Source organism: Schistocerca serialis, chromosome 11, assembly GCF_023864345.2.
Source record: "Schistocerca serialis cubense isolate TAMUIC-IGC-003099 chromosome 11, iqSchSeri2.2, whole genome shotgun sequence".
NCBI lineage: Eukaryota > Metazoa > Arthropoda > Insecta > Orthoptera > Acrididae > Schistocerca > Schistocerca serialis.
This window is the reverse complement of record NC_064648.1, coordinates 12,291,197-12,311,532: the sequence shown is the minus strand read 5'-3', so window position 1 is coordinate 12,311,532 and position 20,336 is coordinate 12,291,197. Positions and strand designations below refer to the sequence as shown.

Here is a 20,336-nt window from a genome sequence, read left to right as displayed (position 1 = left end):
TAAAATTAGAGCCCACACAAAGACATACTGACACTCCTTCTTTCCACGAACAATACGAGACTGGAATAGAAGGGAGAACCAATAGAGGTACTCAGGGTACCCTCCACCACACACCGTCAGGTGGCTTGCGGAGTATGGATGTAGATGTAGATGTAGATGTAGATGTAGATGTAGAGGACTCCAGTGACTTGTCGAGTGCATGTCAACTTGCTGGACTGTGCCGGGTAAAAGGAGGTCCGTCAGCAATTTAAAGGGTATCCTATGACTTTCGTGGCCTCAGTGTATTATTGTATGTTCTGTTATTATAAATTACTTTCATTTATAGTATCATTTGTTGGTAAGAAGACGTAGGGATATGTCTCACTTCTGTGTAGTGTTAAGCCCATTACAGGCTACTGTTACTATTGTGTGCCAGTTCATTAACGCACTTCCCTCAGTCACACTTGAAGTTACTTCTACACCTGCCAACGGCACTCCATCTGAGATAAAATGCTGCATTCTCCTCACTGAGAAGTCCTCAGTGTGGTCACAAATTGTAGTTGCTCAGCAATCGAGCCTGCACTAAAGTTTGGGCCACAATTCTGATAGTATACAGTTACGAACTTCTGAATGTACTGCTTTTATACTTTGCATGCTTTGGTTGTTTCTCTCTCACACCGCCTAATGCCCGAGTGCAAAATACTGTGTAGCGAAGTAAGTAAGAAGTTCCTCTTCGTCATGCTTCTGAACCGACAAGTGATAGTCGTGTCGAGATGTACAGTTTTTAATCGGCAGCTGGTGCCAGAGCTCTCTTTGTTTTGCTGTGCTTTGCTGTGACAAGTTTTATGTTGTGATTCACAATTGCTGTGTAAATTAATGAAATGAGTGTGTCATTAAGTAGACAGCATAGTACTACTTTATTATCAACATAACTTATTTACATTATTTTCTTTTAATTGGAAAGCTTGCTGTTAAAGTGAAACAGTTGAATTATTCTTCAACATGGTTGGCACAATTAAATTGTAAACTGAAATTCGTTTACTCCATTTCATAAGAATTCACTTGCTTAGGTTTTTCATTTTGATTTTGAATTGAACATACACTGTGATCAAAAGTATACAGACACCCCTAGAAACGTATGTCTTTCATGTTAGGTGCAGTAGGTGCCACAGTATGATTTCATTTGTCTGAGACGCCAGATGTGAGTGCAAGTTGCATTTGTGTGTGTGTGTGTGTGTGTGTGTGTGTGTGTGTGTGTGTGTGTGTGTGTGTGTGGGTATGCGTATGCGTATGCGTATGCGTACACATGTCTATTGCTGACAAAGGCCTTAATGGCCGAAAGCTATAATTGATCTTTTTGTTGTACCTATCACAACTCAGCATCTCTGCTATATAGTGAGTAGCAACTTTCCTTCCCTAATATTGTTAACTCTGAAAGCATACTCTGGTTGGGATTTGTGGGGAAGATGTAGATGACAAGATGCCCAAATGAATAATGAAAGACAGGTTGTGTTCCACCAGATGGAAGGGCTGACCGAGAGCTAGATGGCGGGATACTGTATCCACTGACCTTACTGAGATAGAGATCTGATGGAGGAGAAAAACAGAGAACAGATACGTATGGAGGAAGAGTATTGAGGAGCTCGAGGTCCACCGAGACCTGTAGTGCCAAAACGAAGAGGAAATATGTTTCATTTTATCAGCCTCAGTCCTTCTTCTCACTGCACACAATACACTCCCTTGCACAAGAGCCCAATTTGACTGTGTTTACATCCCAGTATCAGTATCTGTCCACCTTGCCTCTCCACTCCAGCATATTTGACAGATATTTTTATGAAAAATTTCAACACCAGTATTTATGAGTGGTATAACGCCATACTCGTCTTTTTGAGATATTTTGATTGCCATTTAAGAAAAAGAGGTTTTGATTGCCATTAAAATGTATGCTGTTCCATTAAAACAAATTATGATTGGGAAAAGGGTTAACTGTGCTCACTCCATAACAAATTTAGATGCCCCTGTGCTTACTACCAATTGCTGAAAACCTCGTGTCAGTATCTTGAAGCTGAAGGGGTGTGCCTTGCATGAATCAAGCTGTTTATAATATTCTAGCAAAGTTTTGATAGAATTTAAACTCTTTTTAGATTAAAGGAGACTAGTCACTGAAAGTGTATGTCTGTCTGTGTGTGTGTGTGTGTGTGTGTGTGTGTGTGTGTGTGTGTGTGTCTGTGTCAGAATCACAATTTTATTGTCTCATGACATACATAATTGATTTAAAGTAGAGGATGCTTGTAATTGTAAATAATGTACCAGAGGTACATACAATGTAGAAAGAAACCTAATCTATAAAAATCATTACAAATTGGTTTCATTATTCTACAAAAGGAATCTTCCCCGTCATTCAGAAATTCCATGCATGAACAATAACATTTTTGCACTAGGATGGTGCATAATTTTATCTTCAGTGAACCTAGTTCCATACTGAGAAAGTTTTTCATTTTTAATTTATCATAAATTTTTATAGCTGTTTATTGAGGAGCCTGGGAGTAGAGATTTAGCCTATGATATAGCAACAGAAAATTATCTTCGTTTCTTGTGCCATATATAAATTGAAAATGCTTTCCCATAAATAATTCTGGATTGATATGGGCAAAGACAAACAGTTCATAAATGTAAATACATGAAGTAGTTAAAATTTTTAAACCTTTGAATAAAGGTCGGCATGACGCTATAGGATCAATAGTTCATATATTTATGCTAATACTTTTTCAAACTAATAATATTCTATTTACACTACTTTCCCCCCCCCCCCTCCCAAAAGATTATACTATATCTTATAATAGATTCAAAAGAGTTGTGGTAAACAACATTCCTAGTGAAACTTCCTAGCAGATTATAACTGTGTGCCAGACCGAGACTCAAACTTCACAGAAGCTTTTCTGTGAAGTTTAGAAGAGAGGAAATGAGGTACTGGCAGAATTGAAGCTGTGGGGATGGGACGTGAGTCGTGCTTGGGTAGCTCAGTTGGTAGAGCACTTGCCCGCAAAAGGCAAAGGTCCCGAGTTCGAGTCTCGGTTCAGCACACAGTTTTAATCTTCCAGGAAGTTTCATATCAGCGCACACTCCGCTGCATAGTGAAAATGTCATTCGGAGAACTTTCCTAGTGTCCGTGTCACTTGCATAGAACAGTATTGTCATTGAGATAGGCTTATATGAGAAGACCGGGATAATTTTTTTTTCTAAAAATACCCCAAGGAATTTGACAGATTCTGCTTCTCCAAGTTCCTCGTTTTTATGGATAATTTGGAAGTCCGTTGATTTTGGTTTTTTAAACTGTAGTATTTAGTTCTTTTCCTGTTCAGTTGTAATCCACTTGCACCAAACCAGTGTTATAAACTATTTAGGGTGACATTCACACAGTATCTAATAATAGAATTAAGTAATTTCAGTACACATCTTATTTTTGAGGTAAGAAAAAACCTTCAATGTTGTACCGACCGAAAGCAAGTAAAAAGTGTGCAATATTCTAGCATTATCCTATATCCACATCTGCATCTACAGAGTGTCCCAGGATTTGGGAACGTGACAGAAACGATCATTGTAAACAAAAAACGTCACATAAGCATGGGCTCTAAAGTACATACCATAAGAGCTATGAATACACCCTGTATATTGTGTAACAAGTCCCTTGTACTGCAAGCTCTCTGCTTTCCGCATTTTGAGAGGTGGTGGTATGGATCAAAACAAAGAAAAAATTTCCAGTAAGCAGGGGCTCTTAAGTGCATAGCTTAAGAGCTACAAACATTTATTCAGTAGAAGAGATGTTTTTCAAAATAGCAAAGATGAACCAGTGGTCATAGCTTTTAAGGTATGACCACAGGCACATTTTACAGCCCATTCCTACAAAATTTTTTGCTTCAATTGATCATTCCTGTCGTACCTCCGAATATTGACTGTTCCTGTTGGGATATGCTGTACGAAGGAAGGATCGATATACTGGTGGACTCTCGGGAGGTTGACTTCTGGCAACGTACGCACTCGTAATTTTAAAAGTAAGCTATTCTGTGGTACACGACACTCCTCTCGCAGTGTTTACCATTTGAGTTGACTGGACATCTCGTCGATGCTTTCACACTTACTAAATGAACCTTTACGAAGAAGAACCTACAAGATGTGAAACGTAGAAAAAATGTACATTGTTGCAACACAAGAAGCATCAAACACATATACACGCCTTACCACAGACTATCAAAATCAATAAATAGCTATGAAGTCACAGGGCACAAACTATTTAATAGGCTCCCACATGCTATACAGGATCTTCCTGAACATACATTCAAAGAAAGACTGCATGAATGGTTTATTGCCCACCCGTTCTATGATATCAATGAATTCTTCAACAGTAAAATGCAGTAATCCAACAGATGACCCACTGTACATTTATTGTAATATAAGCTAAAATATTTCAGTAGTCAATACCTTATCACACTGTATTATAAATTGTAACTTCATTTGACGTTGTCAATTGCTGTAATGGCCTAAAGACAATAGAATCTTTATTATTATATGACAAAATGTTCTGCTCTACTTTTGGGTATTGTCTGTTTCTTCTATCAGTCCTATTTGTTACAGATCCCAGACTCACGAGCAGTATTCAAATACAGTGAAACCTCGCACAGTGAGCACAATTCGTTCCGGAATCTTACTCGTAGTGCAAAACACTCTTTAAGGGAAATAATTTATCCCGTATAAAGTGATGTAAAATACGATAATGCGTTCCGTGCAGAAAAAGTACGAAAAGTTTTATCTTCCTTGTGCCATTTGTTCAAAGAAAATTATGCATACAGTATTACATACGTGATAGGGACAGGGAATGTGAAGTAGGTGGTGACCTGGTAAAGATAGCTACCCAAACATAACACTATGTGCATTTCGTGCAGCGTTTCAGCATCACAATTGGCCTCATCTTAATGTGGCTGTTAGGCATGTTAACATGGTGCTGGAGAAGGCACTGGTGGTAGAGGGGATGGGTCACATTGCAATTGTGCCAGTACAGTCTTATCAGTAGATCAGGTTTCACTAGGCATGGGCTGCACCTCAAAAGATATAGGGAGGGGAGGCTGGCAAAGCTTATAGGTGACAGTGTAGTGGGAGGGGGTGGTGGGATCACTCGTGGAAAAATTCCTGTAGTAGTTGTTGTTAGAGCTGCACCTTTTTTAGATTGAAGTCAGCTGATAGGTATACCTGCTTAAAGGAAGCCCCTCTAACTAAGGAATCACCGTCAGAGGACGTCATGTTCCCGAGTAGGGAAGGAATTAGCGTATTTCATCAAAATGTAAGAGGTATTAGAGATAAAGTTAGTGAACTGCTTATAGATGTTGACTCTGAAATTATTGATATATGAGAGCACCACATAAATAATTTGACAATTCAGAGGCTTCTTTTACCAGGATACAGATTAGCTGGCTGTTTTTCAAGCAGTTCCTTGCAGGATGGGGAGTGGCTATGTACGTAAAAAATAGTATTCCATTCGAGTCCATAGACGTATCACGGCACTGCACTGAACAGATATTTGAATGTTGTGCAGGGGCAGTTGAATTTAATGAAACTAAACTTGTATTTTTTCTTGGTTATAGGTCCCCCAACTCCGACTTCAGAGCATTTCTGCTCAAGCTAGTGAGGTTTCTCGATTCACTTTATAATAAGTACCAGAAATTAGTTATACATGGTGACTTCAGTGTTAATTTTGTATATGATTGTGCAAGAAAAATGGTGTTGGTAGATCTCCTAAATTTGTGTGATCTGATACAGACTGTGTTTTTTCCTACTAGGGTGCAGGGGAACAGTAGCACAGCCATAGACAATATTTTTATTCATTCTTCATTACCAGATGGGCATTCTGTTAGTAAAAGGGTGAATGTCCTTTCAGACCATGATGCACAAATTTTAGCTCTAAAAGGCTTGTGTACTCAAACGAATGTCACATATAATTACAAACTGTGTAGAAAAGTTAATACAAGGGCAATTGAGAGTTTTTTAAAACTCGTCAAGGAACGAGAGTGTCAGGATGTTTATAGTGCCGATAACATAGATGATGAATATAACGCTTTCCTTAACACATTGCTCCTGCTCTTTCAGAGCTGCTTTCCATTAGAACGTTCTACATGGAGTACTAGCAGTAAAAGGCAGCCTGGGTGGCTGACTACTGGGGTAAGGATATCATGTAGAACAAAGTGGGAGTTATATCAAAATGTTAGAAGTAGTCACAAACAAGCTACAGTTGCCCATTGCAAGCTGTATTGTATGGTGCTTAAAAATATTACTAGGAAGGCAAGAGTATGTGGTGCGCAAATAGAATAGCTAATTCACAGGATAAAATTAAGACCATATGGTCAGTTGTGAAGGAAGTGTCTGAAGGTTGACAATATAAAGTCAGTTCGTAGTAAAAATATTTCTGTTACTATTAAATCAGATATATGTACAGTATTTAACAATCATTGTCTGAGCATTGCTGGTGAATTAAATAAAAATTTAATTTCTACAGGGAATCATATAATTCTCTTAGAAAATGCCTTTCCAAGGCTGATGTCTGAAATACTCCTCTGTGATACTGACAAGGGGGAGATTTAGTCAATAATTAAATCACTGAAGACTAAGGATTCTAATGGATATGATGGAGTTCCTTGCAGAGTATTAAAGTACAGTGATGCACATGTAAGCCCTGTACTTAGCCATATTTGTAATTTTCCCTTTAGGTATGGTCAGTTTCCTGAACAATTAAAATACTCACAAGGGAACCTCCACATCGCACTCCCCTGAGATTTAGTTATAAGTTGGCGCAGTGGATAGGCCATGAAAAACTGAACACAAAACAATTGAGAAAACAGGAAGAAGTTGTGTGGAACTATCAAAAAAATAAGCAAAATATACAAACTGGGTAGTCCATGTGGAAGATATGCAACATCAAGGCTAGTGTGAGCTCAGGAGCGCCGTGGTCCCGTGGTTAGCGTGAGCAGCTGTGGAACAAGAGGTCCTTGGTTCAGTTCTTCCCTCGAGTGAAAAGTTTTTTTTCTTTATTTTCGCAAAGTTATGATCTGTCCATTCGTTCATTGACGTCTCTGTTCACTGTAATAAGTTTAGTGTCTGTGTTTTGTGACCGCACTGCAAAACCGTGCGATTAGTAGACGAAAGGATGTGTCTCTCCAATTGGAACCGAAAACATTTGATCGCAAGGTCATAGGTCAACCAATTCCTCCACAGGAAAACACGTCTGATATATTCTATATGACACTGGTGACGCCATGTGCATCACATGACAAGAGTATGTTGTCGATCCACCTAACTTGTGCACTTGGCGAATGGGTAAAAAGATTCTACCTTGCCCGATTTAGGTTTTCTTGTGGATGTGATAATCACTCCCAAAAAAGTGATGAAAACATAAGAGTTTGTCTCATAAACTGCAACAAATGAATGCAACGGTTTCACAGTCACACTGTTTTCCTGTGCTCTGTCAAAACATATGTTTTTAACATTTTCAAATTTTTCCGTGTGCAGACTGTCAAATCCTGCATATGTCCAAGCAAATCTGAACATGTTCTGGAATTTTGGAGAGCGAAGTTGATTATGTGTAAGTGCCTGAACTTTGATAATTGTCTGAAAATAAAAAATTAAACTTTACACTGGAGGGAAGACTTGCACCAAGGACCTCTCGTTCCGCAGCTGCTCACGCTAACCACGGGACCACGGCACTCCTGAGGTCACACTATCCTTGATGTTGCCTATCTTGCACATGGACTACTCAGTTTGTATATTTTGCTTATTTTTTTCATAGTTTCACACAACTTCTTCCTCTTTTCTCGATTGATCTGTGTTCAGCTTTTCAAGGCCTATCCACTGTGCCAACTTTTAACTAAATCTGAGGGGAGTGTGGTGGGGAGGTTCCCTTGTCAGAAGTAAAGCTGCTTTATAGAAAGGGATAATGTAGACAGTTTTAGACCTATTTCTATGCCATCAGTGTTTGCTAAAGTTATTGAAAAGGCTGCTTATGTAAGGATAATTGATCATTTTATGTCACACGATTTGCTATCAAATGTACAGTTCGGCTTTAGAAATTATTTAACAGCTGAAAATGCTATATTCTCTTTTCTCTGTGAGGTACTGGATGGGTTAAACAAAAGGGTTTGAATGCTAGGCATATTTTTTGATTTAACTAAGATGTTTGATTGTTTTGATCACCGACTATAGCTCCATAAGTTGGTCCATTACAGAATAGTGAGAGTAGCTCAATTGGTTCATCTCTTACTTTAGAAACAGATAGCAAAAGGTCATTACTCACAATGTTGAGAATGTCTGTGATGTGGGATCTGAGTGGGGTACTGTCAAATGGGGGGTTGCCCGAGGGATCAGTGTTGGGGCCGCTCCTGTTCCTTATTTATGTAAATGATATGCCCTCTAGTATTATGGGTAATTCTAAAATATTTCTGTTTGCTGATGACACTAGCTTGGTAATAAGGGATGTTGTGTGCAACAATGGCTTGGTTTCAAATAGTGCAGTTCATGACCCAAGTTCATGGCTTCTGGGAAATAAATTAACACTAAATCACAGTAAGACTCATTTTTAGAGTTTCTACACGTAATTCAACAAAACCTGACATTTTAATTTCACAGAATGGGCTTATGATTAGTGAAACTGAACAGTTCAAATTTCTGGGTGTTCAGATAGATAGTAAACTGACTTGGAAAAGCCCACGTTCAGGATCTCATTCAAAGACTTAATGCTGCCATTTGTACTATTCGAATGGTATCTGAAGTAACTGATGGTTCGACATGAAAATTAGTCTACTTTGCTTATTTCAATTCACTTATGTCATACGGTATTATATTTTGGGGTAACTCTTCTCATTCTAAAAGGATATTTTTGGCTCAGAAATGGGTGGTTCGGGCAATAAGTGGTGTAAGTTCGCGAAACTCTTGTCTGCCCCTGTTCACTAGTCTGGGTATTTTGACATTGGCCTCTCAATTTATATATTCTTTACTGCCGTTTCTTGTTAGCAATATCAGCTTATTCGCAAGAATAAGCAGCTTTCACTCAGTTAATCCTCGGCATAAATCCAACCTGCCTTTGTATCGTACTTGCTTGACTCGTAGGCAAAAAGGTGTGCAGTATACTGCTGCATCCATTTTCAATAAGCTACCACAAGAATTCAAAAACCTTAGCAGTAATCCACGCACTTTCAAATCGAAACTGAAGAGTTTCCTCACGGGTCACTTCTTGTATTCTGTTGTGGAGTTCCTTGAAAAATTAAGCTGATTCTTATGTTGTATTGTTGACTGGGTTTACTTAAACTTATGGACTGACTTTTTTTGGGGTGATGATTTTCAGTGGACGATGCAACCAATTCCCACACTTTCAGCATTTCTCGTATTGGACCAGAAGATTGCTGCTTTGCTGTTACTGCCGCCTCCTCTTTCTCCTCTTCCTCCTCCTTTGAAGAACTCCTCTCCACAACTCCCTGCCGTGAAACACACTGCAACTCTATAAGCTCTTCGGTGCTCATTTCTTGGCTGTAATCTTCCACAAGCTGATTGATATCACTGTTGTCCACTTTTAGTCCCGTGCTCTTAACAAAGACACAATCTCATTGACTACAGGCTCCACAGGTACTGACTCTATTGCCTCCGAGTCACATTCGACAGTGCACTCTGGCCAAAGTTTCTTCTGAGTAGAAGTGGGAGTTCTCTCGGTAATCCCATCCCACACCTTTTTGGTGATCTTGACACAGGTAATCGTGTGTAAGTGATATTTCCAAAACTCTCCAAGAGTGAGATTGGTAACTTCAGTCGACTCAAAGAAATGCCTGAAGAGTGCCTTAGTGTAGGGCTTCTTAAAATTAGAAATAATTTACTGGTCCATAGGCTGGAGTAACGGATTTTGATGAATTGAAATTCTTCAAGGAAGTGGTCTTGTAGGCCTGGAGGATTGGAGAATAGGCAGGAGCGTTGTCCATAATGAGCAAGATACAGAGTGGTAGATTAATCTAGAGAGAATATTTTTTCATCGAAGGACTGAACACTTCGTCGATCTGATCACAAAAAAGATCGTGTGTCACCCGAGCCTTGTTGTCGGATCTCCACATCACATTTAACCTGCTCTTGTGCCCTTTACACTTTTTGAAGGCTTGAAGAGTTTCTGAATGGTAAACAGGGAGAGGTTTAATTTTCAAATAATCTCTCGCATTGGCACAGAATAGCAGTGTGAGATCGGCTTTGGTTGTCTCACACCTGGGTAATGCATTCTCCTCTGCTCTTACAAAGGTATGCTTCAGTATATTTTTCCAGAACAGACCTGTCTCATCACAATTAAAAACCTGCTGTGGCAGATAACACTCAGAATCTATGAGCATTATGAAGTTTCTGATGAAAGCTCTCTGCTGCCTCTGTGTCCGCCATGCAGTGGACGCTAGTTCTTCTCTTAAACTTCTCGGACCACCCACCGCTTCCCTTAAACACTTCAGTGAATCATTCTCACCTTTCACAAATTATGTTCTCATTAATAGTGTTTTGCAATTGCTTTTCATTTATCCATTTTATCTGTATAAGGAACAACCTGTCAGTATCGTCCAGAATACGAAACCATTGTTTGGATGTTCATGTCACTCGCTTTGCAGCCTCTATCTCCTTAATCTTGTCCCGGTTCTTGAGGATAGTGCAAATAGGTGATGCTAAATCAGCAATGCTCACACCACGTCTGCATTTTTTCAATTATTTTACGTTTCATTTCTAAGGTCATTTTCTTACTCTTACGGTCATATTCTTGCAGCTTTAGCTTCTGGGACATTTTTAAGAAGCTTATTAAAATTTGTGCATAAAAAACACTGTGGGAGCACTATTTTAGAAAAAATGTGTGATTGCAAGCTGCAGTAAGGTGGGTAACAGAAAGAGCGCTAAGCCCGGACTGTGGTATGTACTAAAGACATTATTGATATGCTGCTGCTGACAATGAAAGTTGCTCATATTGGCAACCGTTTCCCCCACCGCGTGCATACGGCTGGTGATGTTGCACTAAATCGTCGTGACTCGTGCTTGTTAAGCGTGTCTGTTTTTAATAATTTGTTTAGCTCATTATGTGAATTGCACAATGTGGGAGGTGCTTATTAAGTGAGGTTCCACTGTATTGGCTGAACGAGGACTTTTGGACTAGCTCCTTTGTGGGTGGTCAGCTAATCTCAGTGTGGCATCAACGTTTTCCTACAGTTAGTTTTACAAGGATATTCTATTTTAAAATGCTCTGTGCACATATTCCAACATAATAAATATGGCTGCTTCCAGGGATTGTTTGGCAATTGTGTAATTGTCCAGTAATGGGTCTTTCTGTTTATTTATGCGCAATATGTTAATTTGTTTACTTTGGGGGTCAACTAACAGTCACTGCACCAAGTGTCAGTCCACTGCAGTCATCATCTGCAAACTGACTGACGGGCCTCTTGATGTTCTCCACAAGGTCATTTATACACTCTGTGGATAGTTACGGTCCTACAGCACTCCTTTGGGGTATCAACTTCCTTTGTTATAATGCTATTGCAATTTTGGCTTACATGCCTTTGTCACACTTAAGATTCAGTGCCGTATTGTTGTTATTGTTCTGATTTTCATTCCAAAGATTCGTGTGATGCACTTCCCCCTGCCACTCTTTCCTGTGCAAGCCCCTACGTCTCCATATAGCTGCTGCAACCAATGTGATCAATGTGATGTGCATTCCAGCCCAAGATGCTGGATTGGTGGTCATGTGTGCATGGTATATATATATATATATATATATATATATATATATATATATATATATATGTGTGTGTGTGTGTGTGTGTGTGTGTGTGTGTGTGTGTGTGTGTGATATATGAAAAATAACAAGTCTTCGCTTCAGCTTACGACCTTAGTGCACATCGACAGCAGGAATTATTACCCTGTCACAACTAAATTTTTCTGTACCTTAACTATGTGTCTGAACAATTTCTTTTATTTCATCATCTGTGGAGCTAGTTGGTATATAAACCTGTACTACTGTGGTGAATGTTGGCTTTATATCCGTTTTTGGCCTGCATGGACTCCTATTTTGTATGCATTATTAAACCTACTCTTGCACTACCCTATTTGATTTGTATTTATGGTCCTGTACTCACCTGACTGAAACTCCTTTTCCACTTGCCACAGAACTTCACTAATTCCCACAATATCCAACTTCAAATCATCCAGTTCCCTTTTTAAATTTTCTAACCTACCTGCCCAATTAAGGGATCTAGCAGTCTATGACCTCACCTGTAGATTGTATGTTTGGTTTTTCACGATGACGACATCCTCCTTATCGGACCCACGTGGAGACCCGAATGGGGAACTATTTTACCTCCAGAATATTTTACCCAAGAGAATGCCATCATCGTTTAACTACACAGTAGAGGCAGCATGCCCCCAGGAAAACTAACAGCTGTATTTTCCTGCCGCATTTAACTGTTTGCAGTACTGGCACAGTGAGGTCGTGTCGGTTCTTGTTACAAGACAGTGGCTTATAATCCAAAATTGCAATAGCACAATAAAAACAGTTACAGCTAAAAGTGAAAATGACATCTTTTAAGAACTCCCTTGGGATACTTCAGAGGTTACTAATATGTCTGAAGGTTTCTCTTTACTAAGAATGGCATACTATGTTCCATTTGTTAGGAGCTCTTCTGTTCAGTCACAAAACTGGTCCAATATTCCGTACGCTCATCTTTTGTTTATTAAGCTACAGTGTGGAACCCTGTCAGACATCTTCCAAAAGTCGAGGAACGTCAACCTGGGCACCAGTATTTGCTGCCTTCAAGATCTTGTGGATTAATTCACTATAAATGGACTACACAGTTAACGAGAGTAGTTTTACGCACGAAACTTACGTCAAAGTATAAGAATTCGATCATTATGTGTTTCTCATTGTGCGCCTCTCACACTGCAGGGCACAGAATGGGAGGAGCTGCTGCGGTGTCACCTGCTCCGAGTGCGCCCACTGCAGGTGTGACAAGACGGACAGAGAGGTCTTACGGACAGCCGGTATGATGCCACAACTCCGGACACTTACGATGATGCGCGGTACCAGAGCTCGCATCTTACGTAAGATCTGCAGGAACTGTCCGAATCTCACAACTTTGCAGCTTCACGGCTGTCAGAAGATGAACTACTCGGTAAGTTGAACCTTCAGCTATAGTGTGAGATATAAATGAGGGCCCACTTGTGCGAGTACTGTTTTTAACCAGATGGACAATTCCTGTTTTCTGTACTTTATAGTGAGGGATTGGACGGGTTAAAAGATACGTGTGCTTCTGAGAAACAGAAAGTGCACGTGATTCAAAATGTAGCAATGTGGGACCTCTCATCTTGCTTTGAGATCACTCTTAGAGTTCATACATGGTATGTTTCTTTTTTTTCATTTTTTAATTTATTTTTGAACTACAGTTACCTGTTAAAATTATATTGTAGGTTACATTTCTCGTATTATCGTTAACTAGCCTTTTCCCAGTGGCTTCGGTCACATACACTTTTGACACATATATTACACACACGTCCTCCTCTCGCTCGCTGTGTCCACTTCTTCCTCTCCCTGTCTCCCTCATCCTCCCACCTCTTCCCTACTCCCACCTCTTCCCTACTCTCTCTCTCTGCCCATCTCTTCCTCCCCTTTTCTCTCTCAGCTTCCTCCTCCTCCCTTTCTCACCGTCAGTCTCTCCTGCGCCCCCACCCCACCTTGCTCAGCTGTGCCATTGCAAGTTGTGCAGATACTACTCACATGACATGCCAGTCATGCAGGGCAGCCTACATGTCAGTGGTAGGAAACCCTTTTGTGCCCATATAACCACTCCTGTGGAAGCTAGAAAGTTCTAACTGCCATAGTGCTGAATGTGATACAGCAACCAGCATGTCTTCCAAATTTGGGTGAAATTGATTAAGATGCAATTGACAATTTGCTTATTTCTGTAGTGTGAGAATTTTTGATGCAATGACCAAACTCGGCAATCACGGTTAATAGAATAATAAAAAGTAGCAACCGGGATCACAAATTTGTTTTATATCTGGTGTCAGTAATTGGTTTCAGTCATTAAACCGACTTCAGACCCCAGATGATGGAGGAGCCTGTGCCAAGCTCTGTTGTGTGATGCCTGTTGCTGTCTGGGACAGATACTACTTGATACTGGCTTCTCTCCTCATCTGGAGTCTCACTCTGAAGACAGATGTCATGTTCTCAGCTGTAATTTTTTATCATTACGGTAGAGTGTAATTAGTCTTGTCGAGGAAGCAGCTTCTCGTACAGCTTAGCTGCAGCGTGCTACCTTGGATGACAGTGAGGGAAACCAGACACCGATCAGCTCTGTGCAGCAGATTAATGACCAGGTCTTCTGTTTTTGTTTTAGGGTGCAGGGTCGTACGCACCCGTGTCAGAAATGTAGAATGTCGGTGCCAATGACGAAGGCACCCCTGACATCACGGTCAGTTCGAGAGCTGTCAGTATATGCAAAGGTACTATTGTGAATTTCCGTGTGAAGGTCGTGAAACTGAAGGCGATAGAGCGAGGCTGGAGGTAGTGACTTTAGGAAGCGAATGGAGGCTGAGGCGAACACGGGCCGCTGCGTGAAGTCGAGCTGGTGAAGGATTCACACGCATCAGGAAAGTGGCAGGTATTGTGAAGTTAAGCTGTCGGAGGAAGAGCTGAAAGTGAACTCCGGGAGGTAACAGAGAAAAGGGACGTGCCCCATGCTGGCGATCAAAGGAGTCATTGAAGAAGGAGGCATAGGGTGGGTGGCCTGCACGGCAGACAAACGGTGTGCTTACCTGCTGAGGAGAAAGTAGGATAGCGGTAGTTTGGCAGCTTCAGCATACAGACTCTCAGCCGGTCCAGTGAATAGGTGCCAGTGACCAAACAGATGCCACAATGGTGAATAGTATTGAAACAGGATAAGAGGGACACATGTGCAGATGCAAAAACGAAACACCCCTAGTCTAGTTTTGAATGGAAAAGGGACCGGTACAAACAGTGGAGGGTGGTTCGATCTGCTCCCCAGGAAGTACCACTGAGGACACGTACAACATTGAGGGACTGCATACAGTGGGCTGTTAGGTAAGACACGTGAGAGGACCGAGAAAGTTTCCTATCGAGCGTGAGACCCAAGAATTTCATAGTTTCAACAAACTGAAGAGGTACAGGGCTGAGGTGCAAAGATGGCGGAAGAAACCCGTTGCGCCACAAGAAATATGTACAAACAGTTTTGTCAACAGAAGAACAAAAGCCACTGTCCGTGCTCTACAAGTAGAGACGATCGAGACATCGCTGAAGATGCTGCTCGATGAGCCGAGTCAGTGGAGAACTGGAATAGATGCAAAATCGTCGAAAAAAAGGGAGCCAAAGATGTCCAGTGGGAGTCAGGCCATTATGGGACTAATGGCGATAGCGAAGAGGACGACACTTGGGATGGAACCTCGAGGCACACTGTTTCCCGGATAAAGGTGTCTGACAAGGCAGAACCCTCACGTACTTTGAAAACTCGGTCTTTTAAAAATTCCTGAAGGAAACGGGCTATGCGGCTACCGAAGCCCCACCTGTAGAGAGGACAGAGGATACCAGTCCTCCAGCAGTTGTCGTAGGCTTTCTCCAAATCGAAAAACATGGCCACAATCTGGGAGTTCCGCAGCAAACCGTTTGTGACACGGGTGGACGAAATGAAGAGATGGTCGACTGCCACTAAATCCACAGTGTGCAATGCTTAGTAAATTGCGAGAATCATATGTTCCGTCACCTTGCAAACACAGCTGGTGAGAGAAATGGGGCAGTAGCTAGAAGGAAGGTCCTTACCGGCCTTAGATATGGGTATGACAGTGGCTTCATGCCAGAATCTGGGATGTGATGTCATCAGTCATACGACCACACCACCGCCTGAGACACCGATCCGCCGGATGTGATTCTCTCAATAAATGGAACAGAAGAATGGCTGTGTTAGCCAAAGAGTACACAGCCAGTCACAGTACTTACGCTGCCACGAGGCACTGCTGGGCCATTTCGTGTGCAGCAGGAGAGTAATGCAGTTGTGCCAGTCTACAGTTCGTAGCCGCGCTCAGTGGTCAGCCAGTGCCGACGTTAGTCATCATCTGCAGCTCAGTATTGCTGCCATCGAGTCTTTGTTGCTTCATTTCAAGTTAGTCTTCAAATTCACCGGATTCGACATTTGAGATTACGAGACATTAAGTCATCACTGCACGATCTTTGACATGTATATTATGTCATTCTACAGACGCTTAGTCTAGTCGCACCTTCTATAATTGATGACCAACTGATCGTGGACTGCAGCAAAGTTAAGTAATAACTTCTTTCTTATTTTGTACTCCTGCTAATTAATTGTGTTTTCCTGTTGTAGCTACCGAGCAGTCTTGGCATAGTTGAACCCACGTTTCCACCTCCTCGGCTACCTCATCTTCGCCACCTCGTGTTGACGGACTCGATTATGGTGGAAGATCGAGAGCCGTTGTGGGAAATGTGCCCTCTGCCCAGATGCGGTCGTACATGTTAAGCAGAAAGTGCTTGCCCTGCCCGAGCCTCCTCCACTCATTTCCGATGGATGAGAAGGCAGGAAAATGGCAGCCCAAGGTGTCGGAGATAGCAGTAGGGTCCACTGTGACATTGTCTGCTACTGTCAGGCCTGAAAATCCCAGAGATCTGTCAGAGATTGGCCCACATGGTGGGCGAGGGAGTGGAATGTTAAAAGAGCTAATGAATGAAACCGAACTAGATTGTTTGCTGTCCTGAAGAAGGTGATGACACTGTGCACACAACTGTTTACAATGAATGCAGTTTGCCATTGTAGGATTACGGTTAAAAATGCAGAGAGCACGTGTCCACACACAAATTGCATCGCGGCACGCCTCGGTCCACCGAGGGACCGGGGGGCGCAGCGTGGTGAAGAGAAAGTGTGAGGAATGGAATGTTGTGTCACAGTAATGATAACATCTGTAAGATACTCTACCTGGTCAGCACAATGTTTGTCGAAGGTCACCAGAGAGGAGTAGAGCCTCCAGTCAGACTTAGTAAGCTGCCATTTGGGTGTGCACGTAGATGGGATAGGAGTCAGCAAACGGATATTACACGGGAAAAACGGTCACTCGATTACGTGTCAGAGAATGTACGCCTCAGACAGTGGGCGAGCTGGTCAGTGCAGAAGGATAGCTCCAAATGGGAATAGGTGTGCGTGAAGTCTGAAAGGAACATGGGTGCTCCTACATTAAGGCAGAGGAGGTTAATTTGATTGAGAAGGACAGCCGAGAGGTCACCTCTCCGACACATTCTGGTAGAACCCCAAAGGGGCCGATGCACATTAAAGTCACTGAGCAGCAGAATGGGGTGAGGTAGCTGCCCAATAAACTCTAGAATGTCTGCCCCGGCGATAACAAATGACGGAGGGACATAAATGGTACAGAAGGAAAAGGTCAAGTGAGGAAAGAAAAGGCAAACTGCAACAGCTTGGAGATGGGTAATCGGAGAGGTGGATCGACTGTAAACATCATCCCGTATGAGCTACAAGGCTCCTCCACGAGGGGGAGGAGGTCAAAACAGACTGGAAAGAAATGCGAGAGCTCAAAGTGGTCGTGAGGATGCAATATTGTTTTCCCGGAGGCAGAGGACGAGTGGACACTGTGATTCTAAGAGCACCCATAAATTGTCGTCGTCGGATCGAAGAACGCAAACGTTCCACCGGAGGAGAGTCACGACGAGGAAAACATGGAGGGGTGTCACCTCGGCGGCTGCCGAGTGCCGGCCTACGTATACCTGTCACTACGGGACACGGAAGCAGGAACATCCCACTCCGTTAAGTCTACAGGAGTGTCGGCATTCTCCGTCTGTCGGCCTGCGTATTCCAGGGCAGAAAAACAGCCGAGAGTGCACACCGGCGACACAGAGTTCCGCCAGGTGAGGGTATCACGTGGCGACAGCGTCGCAGGGGAGACCGGCCGCCTCCGTTCCACTTCTCGGAGCCTTTCCGGTTGGCAGAAGAAGACTCTGATGTCGGCTGGCTGGAGGGATGTACAAAGTCTTTGTAGGAGTGTTCCTTCTGTCCTTTATGCCTGCCGGTTGTGTAGCAGGTGGCTTAACTCTGGGAGGCGAAAGTTTGTCGCACAGCTGGAGGAGGAGACGGGGATGCTACCGGGACACCGAGCAATTTCACAATCGCGGTGCTAAATATTAGGTCGGACGTCTGCACGGCCGGGTCCTCCGTAGAGCGAGAACGATACTGTAGGTGCCAGGCGGTAGGACGTGGGGTTTACGAGTAGCCGACAACTTACGAGCAGCCGGGTAATGCAGTTTTTCCTTCACTCATATCTCCCGGACAGCCAACTCGTCGGGATATGCGGGATAATCGCAGGAGGATTTGGCACGGTCGTCAGCGCTGTCGCTGCAGCGGGGAGAAGGAGGTGGGCACTCGCCCTTGTGAGCGTCACTACCGCAGGTTACACATCTGGCCGGGAGTCGACAGGACTTTCAGGTGTGGTCGTAACGGTGACACCGGTAGCAGTGTGTCAGGTTTGGAATATACAGTCTGACTGTGATAACTTCATCACCTGCTTTGATCTTTGACGGAAGAACCACTCTGTCAAAAGTGAGAAACAGAGTGCGTGCGGGCACTGAGGAGGCATCTACCTTTTTCATCACACGATAGACTGCGATGGCACTCCGATCGGAGAGGTACATTCGAATTTCTGCCTCAGTCAGACCGTCGAGCGGTGTAGTGTAAATAACACCGCAGGAAGAATTCCGCATTCGGCGGGCCTCGACACCAACGGGATAGCCGCGGAGGAGCGGAGCTGCGAACAGTGTCGCGCCTGAGAGTCAGAAGTAGCCTTCGAAAGCAAAGTGACATTGTGTAAATGAGAGCAGGAGTTCACAGGGCCAGCAGTTGCATCGACACCTTTCCAGGTAATATACGGATTTAGCGTAGTGACTGACCGTCTTCAATATGTGAAACCACGTGGAACCGTGGTGCAGCTGGGAGGGTCTTTTGAATCATTGGCCTCATTCCGTTTATGTTTTGTAGACGTTGAAGGTGAAGACGATTGGCTCGTTGCGAGAAAATCCCCCACGATTTTCGGCATCTCCGACGGCGTGCTCCTTACTACGGGGGGGCACACATCAGAAGGGGGCACACTTGCCTCAGACGATTGTTCACACTTCAGATTGCACCTCACGAACACCTAACAGACGTTCGAATTGGCAATTTGAGAAGCTAGCAGCTCGGGCAATCATCTCTCCTCAGGCCCGGCCTCTACGAGGGGGTACGTGCGAACTCTACCTGTCGACTCGGGGCTGGGTTTTACACGTTACCCGTTCGCGTGTTATGTGTCAGAGGCATAGGCGGTGCATGGGGAGGAAGAAGAAAAAAGGAGGACCTCGAACGCCGAAACGGAGGAAGGATAGGAGAAGGGGAACAAGGAAAGAAAAAAGAAATGAAAAACAGTGCAGAGACTGTTCTGATATTGGCCACTGAAAATGCAAAACACCTTTCCAGAAACATTCTGGACACGTTCCCCGAGGGAGAAGAAATAGAACAGTGTGAGGATATACGTGCAGCACCGAAGGGAAACTGTGCTGCGCGGCCTCACGGTAGCCGAGCACGGACCCGACGAAGAGTGGCGAGTCCCGTGAGGGGTTGGGAACCGGTGGTCTGGTACTTCGGTCAGCCCGAGTGTGGCTTTTAGGTGGTTTCCTGCACTCATGTAGGGAAATGCTGGGCTGGTCCCCAATCTCCACTCGGTACAAATATCTGTAATATACGGTTACACAAAGGACAAAGTTTACACGATCCATAGTCGTGTGGCAGCCACAGCTCTCCTCCCTGACGTTAACTGGTGACTGTGGCACCAGGAAGGTTATCTGGCCTCAAATTTAAAATAAAAACAAAATCTGCCAAATCATGTTAAATAGTAGTGCCTTATGATGGGGTAAATGCTAGGATAGACAGTCAGTGTTTGTGACAAAATTTTATTTTGCAGAACAACCTGATTTTTGATATTTCATAGTACCGTGCAGTCAATAAATTTCAGCATCAATAATAATACTTCCTAGGACAATGACCTGTACTGCTCTACAGTACTAAGTTCCTTAATTTAAAAAATTCTTTAATTTTTATCTAATTTTCAATAATTTAGAATGTACTTGTATTTAATTATTTAATTTTGCATGTGAACATGTAATCAGGAGTATACTGCATAAATTACACATAAAAAATAGGACATGTTTAATCAATTTACAAATGTATGTGAATTACTGAGAGACATAAGGAAATTTGTGTTAATTA

The 20,336-nt window shown here is 42.8% G+C and overlaps 1 protein-coding gene across 1 annotated transcript in view; it reads left to right on the top strand.

Annotated features, from left to right (window-relative positions):
* Positions 1–12,959: 12,959 nt before the first annotated feature.
* LOC126427131 (F-box/LRR-repeat protein fbxl-1-like) overlaps positions 12,960–20,336 on the top strand; it is a 75,335-nt gene continuing 67,958 nt past the window's right edge. The window contains exon 1 of the mRNA XM_050089356.1: positions 12,960–13,187. Coding sequence (XP_049945313.1) covers positions 13,059–13,187 — 129 coding nt within the window. The 5' untranslated portion in view covers positions 12,960–13,058. The remainder of the gene's footprint in view (positions 13,188–20,336) is intronic.